General features: G+C 32.9%; 4 protein-coding genes across 5 annotated transcripts in view; 1 reads left to right on the top strand and 3 right to left on the bottom strand.

Moving 5' to 3' along the window:
* LOC105172880 (proline-rich receptor-like protein kinase PERK7) lies at positions 488 to 5,455 on the bottom strand. Of its 2 annotated transcripts, XM_011094478.2 has the most exons (9): positions 5,312 to 5,453; positions 4,207 to 4,864; positions 3,788 to 3,826; positions 2,559 to 3,083; positions 2,289 to 2,446; positions 1,959 to 2,035; positions 1,575 to 1,722; positions 1,319 to 1,480; positions 488 to 1,121 (listed from the first exon to the last, which is right to left on the bottom strand). In XM_011094478.2, exons 2-9 carry the CDS (start codon positions 4,775 to 4,777, stop codon positions 888 to 890), a joined length of 1,914 nt encoding a protein of 637 aa, XP_011092780.1. In that variant the 5' UTR covers positions 4,778 to 4,864; positions 5,312 to 5,453; the 3' UTR covers positions 488 to 887. The 2 variants fall into 2 exon arrangements, with proteins under 2 accessions (XP_011092780.1, XP_011092781.1); XM_011094479.2 differs by lacking the exon at positions 3,788 to 3,826 and having other exon boundaries at positions 5,312 to 5,455.
* On the top strand, positions 6,569 to 10,408 carry LOC105172879 (ras-related protein Rab7-like). Its single transcript, XM_011094476.2, has 7 exons — positions 6,569 to 6,888; positions 7,391 to 7,417; positions 7,525 to 7,624; positions 8,023 to 8,169; positions 8,692 to 8,772; positions 9,655 to 9,800; positions 10,116 to 10,408. Exons 1-7 carry the CDS (start codon positions 6,836 to 6,838, stop codon positions 10,180 to 10,182), a joined length of 621 nt encoding a protein of 206 aa, XP_011092778.1. The 5' UTR covers positions 6,569 to 6,835; the 3' UTR covers positions 10,183 to 10,408.
* On the bottom strand, positions 12,551 to 14,046 carry LOC105172878 (organ-specific protein S2-like). Its single transcript, XM_011094475.2, has 2 exons — positions 13,951 to 14,046; positions 12,551 to 13,533 (listed from the first exon to the last, which is right to left on the bottom strand). The coding sequence occupies exons 1-2, from the start codon at positions 13,993 to 13,995 to the stop codon at positions 12,709 to 12,711; spliced, it is 870 nt and encodes a 289-aa protein (XP_011092777.1). The 5' UTR covers positions 13,996 to 14,046; the 3' UTR covers positions 12,551 to 12,708.
* The window catches only part of LOC110012722, a gene marked incomplete in the record, with an annotated part of 688 nt that continues 312 nt past the window's right edge, over positions 17,015 to 17,390 (bottom strand). Inside the window, 1 exon segment of the mRNA XM_020697445.1 lies at positions 17,015 to 17,384. Within this exon segment, the coding sequence (XP_020553104.1) occupies positions 17,180 to 17,384 (205 nt within the window).

Raw genomic sequence — 17,390 nt, 5'->3', positions numbered from 1 at the left:
CCTTCATATTCCACCTGTTATCCATCTTAACCCGATCCATTTCCTAACAACTGGTATCAAGAGCCTGGTTCAAGGAGTTAAGATGGAGGGAAAGTTTCCAGTCGAACGGTTCAATGGTTCCGACTTTGGGTTTTGGCGTATGCAGATGGAGGCCTACCTGTACGGGAAGGACCTGTACGAACCACTTGCAGAGAAGTCCGATTCGAACCTATGGCCCTCTGTACCCAAAACAGATGCGCTGACCAGACTGCGCTACACCTCGTCTCACCACCCCGGAGCATATAGATCCACCCGATCGATGAAGACTCAAACCGAAGATTGGCTAGATGGGAGTAGCTCATGCCTTGCTCGGAAAATGATGTTTGATAAGATGGATTCGTTCGTGAAAGAAAGAAAATGCAATGGTGGGAAATGAACAGAAATGGCTGATATATCTAAATGCAGTTATACTTTACTCCATATACAAATGTATATATGTACATACTTATATATGTTCAGAATGTACATAGTGCATAACTTCCATTGTTAATTAAAGTACACTGATTCAATTACAATAAAAACATAAACCCTAATAATTAATCGATTTCCTATATAGCCAAACAAATTTTCCCAATGCCTCCCAAAATCTCCAACACATCAAACTAAAACATATTACACACTATTCACTTATTGAGTAAGAATCAAACCCCAAGAAAACATCATTAAAAAAAAATACAATAATGTGTTCAAAACTTTATTTAAAACTGTAGAAACTACAAATAACTTGCATTTCATCATCATGTTCACGACGACCATCCTAGATAAGTAGGCATATATATTATAATGATGATTTGCATTTTTTATTGCTAGCGTGGACGTGATTTTTCTTTTTTTGGGTTCAAGAATATTCAAGGGCGGTTAGCGGGGTTGGGCCGGCCAAGTTCACTGCTGTTGTTAACAAATTCACCCGTTTGGCCATGCTCGCCGCTGCTGAACTCTTGGCTGGACAATCCAGTGGCCTTCCTGAGTTTGTTCAATTCGGAAAGGGAGCTGCCGCTCGTGCTCAGCACTGCGCTATGCCCTGGCTTTGTCCCCTCATTTAGATCGTCTAGCGAGACGTCCCCCTCAAGGGCACGCACAATCTGTACATACACAAACAACCATCATCATGATCATGCTATGGCTTTTAATGTTGAGTAAGAGTAGCGGTAGTATGGGAAATTCTACCCAAAATTGGGTTTAGCTGCATTTTATTTAATTACATGCCAAGTGTAATATATTTGTAGTGTAATTTGGGGCATAATTCAGAAAAAAGTGATAAATCGCGTATTATATATACCTTGCTCATCTTAGGGCGTCTCCTGGCAGATTGCCTAATACAGGCGGCAGCACAAGTGACCATACGGAGCATCTCCTGGGGATCGTAGTTGTTCTCTAGCTTTGGATCCACTAACTCTTCATAGCTTCCTCCCTCTACAACTCTCATCAAAATAGGCCTAGCCTGTGCACATGTATTAATCAAAAGAGATTGCTCAAAATTTAATTTTTAACCACCTCTAAGGATATGTAATTTGGAAAGAAAATAAGATTTTTACCCAGTCAACTAAGGTATCGTCATCGTCGTCCCTGCTAACATCAATAGGGCGTCGTCCGGTTATAAGCTCCAAAAGCACGATTCCGAATGAGTATACGTCGGATTTCTCAGTTAGTTTCCCACTTGATGCATACTCGGGAGCCAAGTACCTGCATACCAAGTTGATTAATCAATAGTTGTCCTACGTTTGACAGATCGTTAATTTTTTTAAAAAAATAATTAAACTAAGTTCATTATTTAAATTTGATCAGATCAAATTAATCATGCTATATTTATCGCAGTGATTGATCATTCGTTTAGAATGTAATGCAATTGATTTGACTAAGTATGCCTCGTTTAATTCCGTGAGAATTGCAAGTAATAAAAAGATATTGGTTGTTCATACCCAAATGTCCCCATGATCCTAGTCGAAACATGGGTGTTGGTGTCCGAAGAAAGCTTAGCTAATCCAAAATCAGCCACCTGCAATAAGTGTAACTTTTTAGAATATAATAAACTCGAATGAATTCAGAGTAAGAAAAATAGAACAACACAATTATTTTTTATACTCTGTCTATGTGAGATAGAGGGATGGTGCATTGTATTGTATGAATAGTAAATTCTAATTCAGAATTGGGTTTGACCAAATCTAAACTAATTATATGTCATGTATAATATATTTGTCGTGTGATCAGTATAAAATTAAAAGAAAAATGATTATAAATGTGTGTTTTACCTTCGCCTCAAAATTTTCATCAAGCAAAATATTAGCAGCTTTAATATCTCTGTGGATAATGCGAGGATGACAATCTTCATGAAGGTAAGCAAATCCTTTGGCTGATCCCAAAGCAATTTTAAGCCTACTAGGCCAATCCATAGGTGGGCGACCCTTTGCTACATGAAACATAGTAAATGAGAGATATTAGAATAGTAGGTTCATTACATAATTCAGTTCAAAATGTCTATTTGAACAACAGACGTGATTTTGGTAAGAATTTAATATTACCGTAAAGGTGATACTCGAGGGTTCCGTTGGACACGAACTCATAGACTAACAACCTTTGAGATCCGGCAATGCAATAACCAACCAAGGAAACCAAGTGGCGATGATGAACTCGACTAATGATATCAACCTCAGCTTGGAACTCACGCTCGCCCTGCCCGCTGTTGGCTTTCAAGCTCTTCACAGCAACTTCTTTCCCATTGTGCAGCACTCCCTTGTAAACGTATCCGAATCCTCCTTGCCCGAGTAGGTTTGCTTGTGAGAAGTTACTAGTTGCCATAGCCAAATCATTGTAGGTGAAGTTGCTCTGGTTGAAGCCGATGGCCATAGCTGGGTGTGGGGGCGGCATCGGAGGCCCATGCTGCCCAGAAAATCCGGAGCTCATCATCTCACCGCTCATCATCGGTGGAGGTGGAGGTGGTCCTGCCATCCAGCCATGCTCGGAGCTCACTCCAGCATTGCTAGGAGGCCGCGGTAGTTTCATCATGCCGTCAGGGTATCCATTGTTCTGCCAGTTGTTGTAGTAACCTGCATCAAAACGCATCCTCCATTGTTTTATTCAGTTTAATCAGAAGCGGCAGAATCCTAGGACGTGTTTGGATGAAATCATAAGTTCTTTAAACTAATTTTATAAAATGTTTGAAAACTTGGATAAATCTTCTGTTCTAGAGTTTGTAGAAAAATAAAATATTGTAAAATTCTAAACTTTTTGAGAAAAGGTTTAATGCATTTTTAGTTCAGTAACTATATATATTTTTTGCATTAATTTAATCTTTTATTTTGTCAGAATTGTAAAAAAAATTTATATACATTTTTAACATTTAACCCAAAAATCTAAAATTGGCTAGCAAATTTCCCTCCAATTTCATATTACCAGATTCGACGTGACAACTTATACCATGTTATTTTTTTTTTTCCTGACAAAAGCTCTACATCATGTCAACAAACAACAAATAAGGTCAAAAGCCTCAAATTTTAAATGACGCTGGCTTGCATATTTCGCTTTTCCATCAATTTTAAATTTTTTTGACAAAATTTGTCCTTCAATCAAGAAATTAAAAAAGATATAGAATTAAAATATCAAAAATTTATAATTACATAATTAAAAATGTATTTAAATATTAAAAGAATCTTTTAATTTATCTTTAAAATTTTAACCAACTACTTTAATTTTAATTATATTAATTATTTTATAAAAAAAAAATGATGCTCTCGATAAAAAAAATGCCCACCTGGGGGTTGGCCGCCACCACCCATCCCATTTGGTCCGTCTGTGGATAAAAAAGCAATTATCAATTGAAAAAAGAAAATCAGCAATGCTTTCTTTTTTCATAAAGAAATCTCTAAAAATGAATATATAAATTAATCACATGGACATAGAGTAGTTTCTTTTTCTATGTTTGTTTTTAGCAAATGAAAAATTTTAATAAAAATTGAATTTGATCGAATTTGAATCAATTATATGTAAGTATAATACACTTATCCTATAATTGATATACAATTAAAAAAAATATCAAATAATTTATTTGGTTTGATCAATTTTAAATAAGAATATTTCTTAATTAGAGAATGAAGATAACACATATTTTGTGATTAATTTTTTTCAGATAAAATATAATTTGAATAAGAATTTTGATATTGGGTGACGTACTTGGATTTCCACGAGGGTTGTCTCCATAGTAACCATTATTACGCTGACGCCGGCGCTTCTTGCTTCTAATGCAGCAAACCAACGCAACGATGAAAATTATGAGCAGTAATAATACCCCTGCGACTGCTCCTGCTATAATAGCTTTATCGCTATTAATCGCCGGTTCATTGTGGCGCCCAGAAGGGAGCGCCTTATCAGCCGGCGGAGACAGCGTCGAGCCCGAACCCCCATGATGATGTGAGCCAGACCTTTCCGACGCTGGTGGTGATATTGAAGATCCGTCGTGGTCGCTAGACCCTGGTGAGCTTTTTGAATGCGGAGGTGTGGAATCTGAATCTGGTGATGGTGAGTTGGGAGCTGGTGATGATGATGAATCTGATGAGCTGTCAGGTGAAGGAGGCGTCGACGACGAACCATCCGACAATGCGTCAGACGCCGGCGGCACTGGTGAAGCCTCGGACGAGGAAGGCGGCGGCGGCGGCGAAGAATCCGACGAGGTAGAGGAAGGCGGGGGCGGCGAAGATTCCGACGAGGAAGAGGAAGAATCTAAAGAACCATCCGTCGACGACATTTTTGACAATACTCTATGTATACGACCCCGATCGATCTACTGTCAAATCAATACACGAACACCCCGCCGCTCTCCCAAGAAATCACCCTGCACGTAAGTTGTAACAACATTCAACAACCTCCCCTCAATTACCTTCTGTTATTAGTCAAATTACCATGCATTTCATATGAAAAAAATAACAATAATAGTCATCAATCATACAACATGCATCAACACACTCAAATATAAATCCATCCAGCAATTTAAAATAAAAAAAAATCCAACTGCATCCAAATACGATCCCAATACATACGTATATACGTCTATATTTTCCGTTCTTATAATTATTAATTTAAAACGATATAAAAATGAATCAAATATAATAAATAACCTTTTTTTTTTTCCTTTTCAAATAGCTAAAAAACTGTACTATATATATATATATATGTATAAGTGTGTGTACTCTCACAACAAATATGTAATGATACAGGAGCAAAGAGGGAGGTGGAAATGAGGGAGAAAATAGGAGAGAAGAAGAGGAGATGATGATGATACCTTTAGGAGAAAGGGCAGGGATGATTCTCAAATGAGGAGGAAAAACAGACAGTGCATGATAATAGTTTCAACGTAAGAAACTATTGCCCTAATCCCATGATTCTCCTATAAAGAAGGAAACTAAACTGAGGTTTCTATTTTTAGTTTTTTTCTTTTCTTTTTTGTTTTTGGATTGAAATAATATTTGATTTTATTACAACCCCGTAGATATTTTTGCTTTTTTTGGGACGTCCACATATGGTCAATTATGTTTAAGAATTGAGTAAACGGTCATGCTTAACTAGACCAACTCGTTGAGATTAATGGCCTAACAGATGTCATTATCGTCCCCCTTTTTTCGTGTTCCTGCTAAATATTTTCATCAATATTTCAACCGAAAATGTTGCCATTTTTAAGCTATGGTGGAGGAATCCTACCTTGTATTCTCCTCGATCCATTCTTATTTAATCGATAAAATATATATAGTGAAAAATAATTAATTGGAGAATTGAATTTTCTATTTTAAATCATATTTTATTTTATTTTTATTTAATATATAAGTCGTGTGTACAAATATATAATATATATGTATGTATATTAAATAAATAAAATTAAAATCCAATTAAAATAAGTAGAGTTATATTTCTAATTTTTTCTATGATTTATTGTAGAAGAAAATATTTGACAAAAATGTTTTATTGACATTGACATATATTAAAGTAGGCAACAAATAAGTGTCAATGATTTTGGACCTATAAATAAATTTAAATTTGTTAAAATTAAAAAGAAAAAGAAAGACCAAAAATATAAGATATATTTTCGAATAATTACACTACAAGACTATATATGAAGACATTATAACCATTCAAAAAATCCAACACCACAAAATTCGGAAAGAGGATTGGAAAATAATTTATTAATTCCACATTTAAGAATTCTTTTCTTTATAAATTTTATAATTCATTCAGATTATTCGATTTGCAACTGCCATTGAAAATTATTTTTTCTTAAATAATATTATCATTTAGAATGATAATTATTTTTACGAACAATTTTTTTTCCGAGAATTAGTTATTCAAACATCGATTGATATTTTATGTATATTGTAAAATTATTTACATTTTTTAAGAATTAACTTAAAAATTATTGTGATTATTGTAAGTGTTATATAATTAATTATTTTTATTAATTATATGATAAATATAATTTATTTATTATATGATTTAATTAAAAAAAAGAAATTACTAAAAAAGAGAATAATCCAGCAGGACGAACTTGTGCAGATGGGAACAGAAAATAGAGCAAGTCGCCAGCTAGAAACATCCGTTGCCATGCTGTCTAGAGAGAGAAACGGTTGAAACGAAAGGAAAATAGAGAGAGAAAGAGCATCGGAATCGAATCAAAGTCCAGAAACTCAAATTCGATCGCCTCTGTGGGAACAGGTAGAGAGAGAGAGAGAGAGAGAGAGAAAGCCCGGCGCCTTTGTGCTTTTCGCAGTCGAGGAATCTGAGATCGGGTCAACTACCCAACCCGGACCCGAAAAGGATGCCGTCCCGCAGAAGAGCTCTCCTTAAGGTTATCATCCTCGGCGATAGCGGGTCAGTTTTTCTTCTTTCTGTTTGTTAATAAACCGGATTTTATATGGAATATTTAGTTTTCGATTTGTTTGAATGTGGATCTTTAGTTTCTAGGTTTAGAGGCACAAGTTTTTTATGTTTTGGTGTTTTACGGATTCAATTCTGGCTGATCTGAACTCTAGTGTACCCGGTGGGATTTGTGAATTCTGTAGAACATGGAATTCGTTGAATTTTCTCTCTAATAAATTGAGTATCAAATTTGCAAGTGCTTGGAAAGTAGGACCATCAAAGAAGAAGGGGGATGAAGTAATGTTCAACTTACCAAAATTGCATTGCAAAATTATGTTTATACACTGTACAAGCATTTATTTCGTGCTATCCTTTAGGATTAAGTGGTTTAGCGTTTCGCAAACTACAATTCTGGTCCATACATAGCCTGTTGTTTCATATGTAAGTTTGTTTACAACTTTCTTGCATTTGATTGACGAGTGTTTGGTAAATGTGTCTTGTTTGTGATTTTCAGGGTGGGGAAGACCTCCTTGATGAATCAGTATCCTCAGTCGCATTCATTTGTTCAAATAATTGCTCAGCTTTAGGTAGATTACTATTATGAAAATTAGATACAAGTTTGATATTTCTTTGATCTGTTTGTTAAAGATATGTAAATAAGAAGTTTAGCAACCAATACAAGGCGACAATTGGGGCGGATTTCCTGACAAAGGAAGTGCAGTTTGAGGATCGCCTTTTCACTTTACAGGTCAGTCTGGGAGGTATTTGTTTCATCATCATAAAATTAAATTCTGCTTCTTGTAACTAAAGAAATAGTAACAAATGAAGTTTATGGGAATGTTGCTGTCAATAGTTAACACGAGCCCTGTGACCTACAATTATTGCATTTGGAATTGTTCTTCCCTCTGGAAGCTTGGCCTTTTGGGTTAAAACTGATTCTTGATAAAATGAAACCCTTTAATGCTCGCTTTTTCTATGGATTCTTCAATGGGAGCTCCACAATTTTCTCATATGACACATGAAATTTATGTTCGCCTCTAATGCACCAGCGACTCAGGTCAATGACTTAGTTTCTAGTTGTATTTCTCATGAACTTGTACGATATTTGGGCTTCTCATGCCCTCAGATGAGTCTTTGGTTGATTAGATATGGGATACTGCTGGCCAAGAAAGATTTCAAAGTCTTGGGGTTGCTTTCTACCGTGGTGCTGATTGCTGTGTTCTTGTCTATGATGTCAATGTGATGAAATCATTTGACAATCTCAACAATTGGAGAGAAGAGTTCCTAATCCAGGTGTGTATTTTACTTTTTTGTCTTGAATGTCTCCGTTCAATTTATGTTTTTATTTTTTCCCCTCAAATTGAAATAAGCATGATATTTTTTTTGCCATTTTTTCTTATCTATTTCAACAAGATAGTAGATTTTATCTGGCTTTGTTTATGATAAAAATATTTACAAACCCCTCGTTATCCTGTATGAATAATATATGATGCCTATTGCCCAGATAATGGCAAAAATATTGGTTTACTGAACTCCGACTTTTTCTGTTCTGTTCTTCTGTGAGGGACAGGAGTGTAATTTTGGTCAAAGGACCAGGGTTTTTCATGTGTTAGCATAACTTGAAATTTTGCAGACTTCTTGTCAAGTGTTTCGGTTGAACCCCTAGAATTCTGTTGCCTGTTGCTTAATATAAATGGTTGCCGTGGGTGACATTTTGAGTGAACAAAGGATCATGTCATCCTTATGTGTTTTCTATTTTCTATCACATAATTGGAAAAATGCAAAATAACTAATGAAAGAGGAATTTTTCTGCAGGCTAGCCCATCAGATCCTGAAAATTTTCCATTTGTTGTGATTGGCAACAAGGTTGATGTGGATGGTGGAAATAGTAGAGTGGTAATCTAATCTCCTCTCTCTCTCTCTCTCTCTCTCTCTCTCTCTCTCTCTTTCTTTGTGCACTTCCATACTTGTCTTTTCTATCTTGTTCTTCCACCCCTACACCCAAAGAAAAGGACATGCACAAAGTTATACACACACACCGACCAAAACAAATTAAGGAAAAAAGGCTTATCTTCCATATGATTCAGTGGCGCTACTATAAAGGGGTCTGTATGGTATTAGACAGTGGTATCACCCATCTCTACTGGTGTCCAAGTAATTAAAGGAATGTGAAAGCAATACCATTATTGTGTTTTTTTATTTTTGGTCTGGTAAAATAGCAAGTAACCACTATATGTCTACTAATATTTGTTATTCTTATGTCTTTGTTTTGATTTCCTTATTTTTTCCTGTACTTTGAAATTCAAAATTTTCAACAGTATGTTTACAAATAAATTTTTTATTATTTGTTTGAGTTCATGTTTTCTGTAACTCTAAATTTTCATTCATAAATCAAATAAGGTTGGGGTGTAGCTTGTGGACTGTCCATCTGGATTTCATATCTACTCAATGTTTGAATAGAAATTTTTGTTTGTATCATATACATGTATTTGTCAGTACCACACATGAATTGACAAATGATAGTTGTATTTCAGCCTTCTAGAAATTCAGCCTTTATATCTGTTGACCTAGCTCCTTCCTATCAATGAGGATGGGATGTCATACTTGTAATTGGGGCAATATGGTGTCAGAGGGTTATATGTTGATGGGGTGGTCATGGCCCAGTGGCATATATATTAGTTGTATTACATGTTGCTCACCACAATTTTTGGTTCTTGAAGGTGTAAACTTATCTTTGAGATTGACGAATGTTGTTTCACTTTGTTTGTGTTTGCATAGGTATCTGAGAAAAAGGCTCGGGCTTGGTGTGCCTCAAAGGGGAATATTCCTTACTTTGAGACCTCTGCCAAGGAAGGTACCAATGTTGAGGAAGCATTTCAGGTTATTGCAAAGAATGCCTTGAAGAGTGGAGAAGAAGAAGAAATGTGAGTAACCCCCTTTATGATCTTTGTCATAGTTATGTGTATATTATCTGTACCGTAACTATACTCTATCTAGTTGCTTATAATGCTGGCACTCTACTGTGTCATTTTGCATGTCTATCATATAATTCTGCATTTGTATTGTTTTAAAGTTGATTTTGATAGTTAACAGGCAAGGCAAAGTGAGAATAAAGAAGTTCCACTTGAAGTTTGAGATGCATATTAACACCATAGATACTGTGGTAGTTCATATTTCACTAATCTCTAATTCTTGATTATGACATTTTCTTCTTGGGGACATTATTGATGTTGGCGAAGATACCTGCCCGACACAATCGACGTGGGTAGCAGCAGTCAGCAAAGGTCAACTGGATGCGAATGTTGAACAGAGTTATATGATTGGAAAGTTGCTGGGATGCACCAAGAAACAATTGATTATTCTTGTGTTCTCCATGTTGTTCTAAGTTCACATTTGTATACTAGTAATGTGTGTATTATGGACCGTATTCATGTCCTTGTTGGTTGAACTTGCTTGCTTGGTCACTTTCAATGTATACTCTACTGTTTTCATTTGAGTATTTGACAAAATTGCAAGTATTCTTCGGTAAGCAGTTTATTAGTCATTACTTTAAGGGTAAATTACATTGATACTTCTGAGTTTAAGTCAAAATGTACATTTTTTTTTTTTATAAAATTATAGCTACACTCTTTGTAGTTATAGTTGTAAGTATAACTATACCCTATATTCAAAGATAAAATTTATACAAAACATTTTTTGAAAAACATTATACTAACATCCTTCAGGGGGTGGAGTTATAATTTTGTCAAATATAGGGATATTTTTGTAATTTGGCATAATTTTAGGAGGTCTTAATGAAATTTATCCTTACTTTTTAAGTACCTTAAACCCTTGGGCCTTGTTACTTTATTGTATGGGATAAGAGTAGGGGTGGCAATATGGGTGGAACTCATAGTTCCAATCCAATTTATCTAATCGTGATTATGTGAGTTGGGCAAGTTAAATATTTTATACCCAATAATTGTAATTCAAGAATTATATTTTATTGCAATTACATCCCTATCTGAAGAGATATTCATAATTTCTAAATAATATAAATGCATCTATAATTATGAAAAAATTCCATAAAAATCCGTTGTATTCTACTCTAAATATATATATATATATATATATTAAAAAAATACCAAATCAAAAGAAAATAAAAAATACTGCAAGTTGATGTCTCAAGATTCATGGTTTCTTTATACTGCAATATCATCCAAAGAGGAGCCCTTGTTTGCCAGTTGGTTGTTACACACACACACACGCCCCATTGGCAATTTTATGCATTTATATATCACAAAGGGAAATTATGATTAATATATGGGATACACATAATTACACTCCCCTCTTTTGAAATTTTATATAATTATATATAAATTTTTTTATGATTTAAAAAATTATATTTAGTACTCTTAAAGTTTTTGTTTTCATCTAATAAATAAGTTCTCCCGATTGTCAAAATTCATTAAATTTGCTTATATTAACAAAAATATCAAAAAGAAAATGTATATTTACCATGGATTGACTTATTACTAACTTATTGCAGGTTAAATAAATATATTTATTATCAAATTTTTCTCATACGTCTTTTACGCATTAATGCATGTGAAGAGATATATTTTCACCGTTATATGAGTATTTTAATTCGAAAAAAATTATTGACCTGCAATACGTTAATAATAAGTCAAATTGAGGGTAAATATCAATTCTTATTCAGCCTTTTTTTGTTAATATCAGCAAATTCAATGATTTTTTATCAACGAGGGACTTATTTGTTAGATAGAAACAAACTTCAGAGATATTAAATGTAATTTTTTTAAAATTACATTGATAATGATGCTTCCAACCCCCATTAATTAATTTCATAGATAATATTAAATGCGAAATCAGATCATATATCTATCCGGTTGAAAATTATAAAATTCGAGACTCGAGTCGAGATACTCTGTTTACGTAATTTCGTCATGAGCTTCACTAAATTGGATTTTAAAGCATTTTTTTAAAATCAATTTACAAAGGTTCAAAAAAAAGGAAAATAAAAACATGGTTAGATGGAAATTTGTTGATATATTTATCCAAATATCCATATATCATAATTTTGTTAGGGTAAATTACAATCGCTCCTGAGATTTGACATAATGAATACTCACTCCTTGTTTGAAAAATTTATTTATACGTATGATTTTAATGGCCTTCTAACAATTAGTCCAATCTGTTAGGTTTTCATTTATTTCTTGTGTCGAACTGACTAAAATGTCCTTACGGTTTAAGAACTATAATTTTATTTATTTTTTTATGAATTAAGTGAATAAGTTTTTTTATATTTTTTTTAAAAATTTTCATCCAGTCCATCTACTTTTTTTACAATTTTTTTTAGTAAGAATAAAATTGACAATTTTATGCCCCATCTAGGGAGTACATATATAATTTCATTAAATATCAGGGGATATTTGTAATTTTTCAAATAATAATGGACTTTCATAATCATGTCAAATCTAAAAAAAAAAAAAACGTACTGTTATGATTTACCCTTTTTGTTAATGCTTATCCTAATATTAGTGTATAATCATAATCTTTTACTCTAAACTTTGAAACTTGATTGTTGCACTGTGTGTGTGTGTGGGTTTTCCTCCAAATTCTTATTTTTGGACTGCCTATATTTTATTAAAATTTTAGTTGGATTAGATACAGATTTCAGGCCATACAATAGTTGTATTAAGTGGAATGCATAAACTTTCACATTACAATTTGAAGTAACTCAGAGTTGGACAGTTTCAAGTATTATACATAGACAGACAACATACCCAACTTTATTCATCAAATGCAGCTATTGCATTTCACACTCACTTTCTACTGCTCATAAACTGAAACATTTGGCTGGGGCTCGAAATCTCTGTCGAAGGCCTTCTCTGCCCCCACACCAACAGCATCATCATTGTAGGATGAGACGTTAGGTCTCGGCTCAAAATCCTTAACAAAAGATTTCTTGTCTTCTGATTTGACATCATCATTATAGGCTGAAACATTAGGCCTCGGCTCGAAATCCTTAACAAAAGATTTCTTGTTTTCTGGTTTGACATCATCATTGTAGGCAGAGACATTAGGTCTCGGCTCAAAGTCCTTAACAAAAGACTTTTCATCTTCCGGTTTGACATCATCGTTATAGGCAGAAACATTAGGTCTCGGCTCAAAGTCCTTAACAAAAGACTTTTCATCTTCCGGTTTGACATCATCGTTGTAGGCAGAGACATTAGGTCTCGGCTCAAAGTCCTTAACAAAAGACTTTTCATCTTCCGGTTTCACATCATCGTTGTAGGCTGAAACATTTGGTCTTGGTTCAAAGTCATTCTTGTAAGATTTCTCATCTTTAGGGTTGAGATCATTAGCATAAGCAGTTGCACTAGGCCTTGGCTCAAATGTTCTCACAAAAGAGTTCTCATGTGTCTGCTTGACAGCATCGACATAAGCTGTGGCACTTGGCCTCGGCTCAAAGTCTTTGACGAAAGAGTGCTTGTGCTCGGGTTTGGCATGAAAGCCTGAACACTCACTCTTCTTGGTGTGGACATGAGAAGTAACTTTACTCGCATCCACAAGGCCTTCAACTAATACAGCCATTGCCTCATCCTTCACTACACCTTGCCAGTATTCCCCTTGATCTTTTCTTGCACTCACACACTACACCTCACAACAACTCATAATTAGTACCCACACACATATGTATATATCATCATAAAAAGGAAAAATTCTAAGTCAGAGGTCCAACCAGATCAATGACAGAACAAGTGTGATAAATTTGTTATTTTTTTCTAAATTATATACTAATCACATGATAAACGTATTAAACTTATTTTATAATTTGTTCAGGTTCGGCAAAAAAGAAATCAATAAAAGGCTATACAAAAAAATACAGAATATATATATATATATATCTTAAAGTAGACTAATACCCATATATTGATGGGATTCAAATTCACGACATCTTTTGTCATAAAAATATTAATTTTGTCATCTAAATTAAATTTCATTTGGGAGAAGAAAAGAATAATGAAATGGATTTGCAGAGTTGAAGAGGGAGGGATGAGTGATGCATACCAAGGCAAGAGAGAAGAGCCCCACTAGAATGTATTGAGATCTCATGATAGTCTTTTCAGTGAAGAAATTGGAATCTCTTTATGGATTTGAATTCTTACAAATGCACAAGTTTAGTTGCTATTTATAGAGAAAAAGTTCATGTTTTTCATGACAATTCAGTACAATCATTAGTTATTAATTATAGTATGATGGGTGGAGGCTTAATTAATATAATATAAAGATTTGGGATACACTTTGTTTTCATTTAGATATTTCAAAATTTTAGGGTGATTCTGAATTGATGGATTTTTATTTAAAAGAAGAACTTAGAGAAACAATTTAAATAATTCCATTTAAAAAAATTAAAATCTATCATTTTAAATTTTCAATTTAAAGAAGATTTTTTGGTATTTTTGTTACCACAATTATCACGTGAAGAACCAACGAGATATTAGTTGCATAGTGATTAAGCATGACGAGCCTCCCGTGATAAGTATGAGATTATGGATTCGGATCCTACTGAATATGTGATTATTTATCCCTATTTGTATGAATTTTATTAAAATTTTTTTAAAAAAATTCATACTTTTCAAGGGGATCTTTTAAATTTGATTGTTATGATTATTATTAAAAATTATATTGATGTATTGATTGATTGATTTTTTTAGAATAATATAATTATACATTTATCCATTCCTCTAAAACCCATCGTCGCTCCCGTTTTCATACCCCCTATTCTATCACTGAACCTTCCCTTTCCCTCTTCCCATTGCTGGCCTCCCGCCCTTCAACCCCCCTCTCTCTCTTTATATATATATATATATATATATATAATTTTTGTTATATATATATATATATTGTACATATATTTTTAATTAAAATTTTTATATAAATATATTTAATGTAAAATATAAAAAATTTTAATCTAAATTCTTGATTTGATTGAAATAAATTTAGGCTATTGATCTTATTAGATGTATTTAAACTTTAGATTGAATGAAATTCAATAAGTTTAGAGTTGGGTAGATTGAGGGTTGTGATTATGTTGTTGATAAGCAATAATCATGTCTAAATCTGATTGACAGTTGATGTTCTTGTCTTAATCATTTATTATTGCAGTAATTCAAATGGTTGGTATTGTCTATTGTTTGCTGTGGACTGAGCACAACTACAGAAACTGACAATCTGAGTTTTAAAGACTCACTCATTTGTCTCATTTCATCCCTCCATATTCTATGTAAGTTGAGTAATAAAATATAAAATATGATTATTTATATTATATAATTAATAAAATTAAATATAAAATACTTGTTACATAATTAATTTAAATTTCATTATATTTATTTCAAATTAAAAACAAAAAGGTATAAAGACATAACACATGTAGATCGACCAAAAAACATTGCCACTCACAATGGCAATTCGTCACATTGAAACACCAAATTTTAAAATATCAATTAAATATTTAAATATTTATTTTAATATAATTGTTTATTTTAAATTATTCATATTATTTTTTAACTGTCAATATATTATATATTGGTTTGCCATTTTCGTTATATTAATAACCTGATCCATTTTTAAATATTTTTACTACTGAGTGAGACAACTCGCGACGTGATATTGTACGAAAGTCCAGCCGCAGCGGATTCCACAAGCGCTCCGCGATGTCGTTTCTTGTCAAGTGAACGAATCTGGGCCTGCATGGACTAATTAGCCCAAACACAGATTGGGCTGATCTGCTGGGCCTGTTCTAATAGGATAAGATGTGGGCTAATTACTAATTGGCCTCTAACAAAACTACCTCTCAGTGTTTTTGTTTTTTTTTTTTTTTTTTTAAATTATTATTTAAATCTGTTAAAGTTCACATACTTATCTCAAATTTTTCATAAGTTATCTATTTTTTTAAAATTATAAAACACTTCATTTATCATACTTTATAAAAATAATATTTTAATTTAAAGAAATTAGACACAATTATGGACTGTAGCACTAACAACCAGATTATCATAATGATTCAAGTAAGTGTCCAAATTCAAAGTTTGAAACTCCTTACAACTAACCCATCATTAATTTTCACTACAGAACAGCCCACATTAGGTGTAGGTTTGCATCACGACTTGTCCTTTTTCTTACCTTAGGTATGTATCAAAAATTCTAACACAAATTGAATTTGGTTATATTTAAATTAATTTTATAATAAGTGTAATATATTTATAGTGTGATTGATGTGCAGTTCAAGAAAAGTAATTATTGGCATGATAAGTGTCATCGACAAGTCTATAACACTTGTTGTGTGATTGATTTGATTCGACCAAACTGATTTAGATTAAAAAAATAAAATAAAAATTGTATGTAGGTATACTTGTTATATTTTGCATACAAATATTTCGCAAATAATATAAAGTTGTATTTGGATTTGACGAAAAATTTTGAGAAAGGATTTCAAATAACTCCATTTAAAAGGAATTTGAAATCCATCCATATTCATTAAAACTTAGTACAAAATTAAAATAGAAAGGATTTCAAATCCTTTACATTTAGAATTATCCAAAGTCCAAATATATTCAAATAATTTGTTATTAAGTGTTTGAAATTATGAATTTCAAATCCTTCAATTCAAATGCAGCATAAGAGTTGTTGTTGCTCCTTACCCTCGACCTATTTTTACATCGATCTGGCTAAAGAATGTCAGCTACTATGAATCATATCACATTTGCATTCATATTTACATTGTGATGCACGTGAAATTTTTTTTTTTCTTCTTATAAATAGGTGACTATAAGATTCAAATTCAGGATTTTTAATTTGGCCTGATTCTGGAACTGAAATAAATTGACCATCTCATCTAAAAGACTAAACTGTTGGAGAGAAAAATAATTTAATATTAATATTTTAGAATAATCGAGATTATTTTGATATTTTCATACTTAATTCATATATATAAGAAGAGAAAAAGATCTTTTGGACTATAAACGCAATTTTATTTAGAGCTTTAGCGGCAATTAATCAACAATAATTAATTAATATTCTCATAATTCAAAAACTAGATATTCAAAATAATATATATATATATATATAAAGGCAGTAAAAATATATAGAGCTATATATATATATATAAACACAGAAGCCTCAACAAATTTAAACGCGAGGAAGAACTGCTAAAGTATTGCATTATGAAGCTCAAGTTCAAACCTCGGACACAAAATGTAAATATTGTTCACGAGTTTTTGTTCTTACATTATTTACTTCAGACCATCCACATCGGACGCCTCTGATCTTTCGAATTATGATCATGATGATGATCATCGTGGCTGTGATATATTATAACATTAGCCTTGGTGTCGAAATTCCTGATGAAACGATCCCTTTCCGTGTTCAAATCGGTGGCAGAAGAACTCTGATGATCATGATGGAGAAGATCCGTGATGGCTTTAGGCATCTCATCACCGTTCCGTTCA

Source organism: Sesamum indicum, linkage group LG10 (genome assembly GCF_000512975.1).
Source record: "Sesamum indicum cultivar Zhongzhi No. 13 linkage group LG10, S_indicum_v1.0, whole genome shotgun sequence".
Classification (NCBI taxonomy): Eukaryota; Viridiplantae; Streptophyta; class Magnoliopsida; order Lamiales; family Pedaliaceae; genus Sesamum; species Sesamum indicum.
Note: the sequence above shows the minus strand (reverse complement) of the source record. Positions and strands in the feature narration are given on the sequence as shown.

Bases quoted from the DNA above. Each gene is read 5' to 3' on its own strand.
- LOC105172878 (XM_011094475.2), bottom strand. From the start codon at position 13,995: ATGAGATCTCAATACATTCTAGTGGGGCTCTTCTCTCTTGCCTTG. The intron at 13,534-13,950 runs GTATGCATCACT...TGTGAGGTGTAG, and splicing joins GGCTCTTCTCTCTTGCCTTG to TGTGTGAGTGCAAGAAAAGA.
- LOC105172880 (XM_011094478.2), bottom strand. From the start codon at position 4,777: ATGTCGTCGACGGATGGTTCTTTAGATTCTTCCTCTTCCTCGTCGGAA. The intron at 3,827-4,206 runs GTACGTCACCCA...TTTTATCCACAG, and splicing joins CAACCCTCGTGGAAATCCAA to ACGGACCAAATGGGATGGGT. The intron at 1,723-1,958 runs GTATGAACAACC...CTTGGTATGCAG, and splicing joins AGGATCATGGGGACATTTGG to GTACTTGGCTCCCGAGTATG.
- LOC105172879 (XM_011094476.2), top strand. From the start codon at position 6,836: ATGCCGTCCCGCAGAAGAGCTCTCCTTAAGGTTATCATCCTCGGCGAT. The intron at 7,418-7,524 runs GTATCCTCAGTC...TGTTTGTTAAAG, and splicing joins AAGACCTCCTTGATGAATCA to ATATGTAAATAAGAAGTTTA. The intron at 8,773-9,654 runs GTAATCTAATCT...GTGTTTGCATAG, and splicing joins ATGGTGGAAATAGTAGAGTG to GTATCTGAGAAAAAGGCTCG.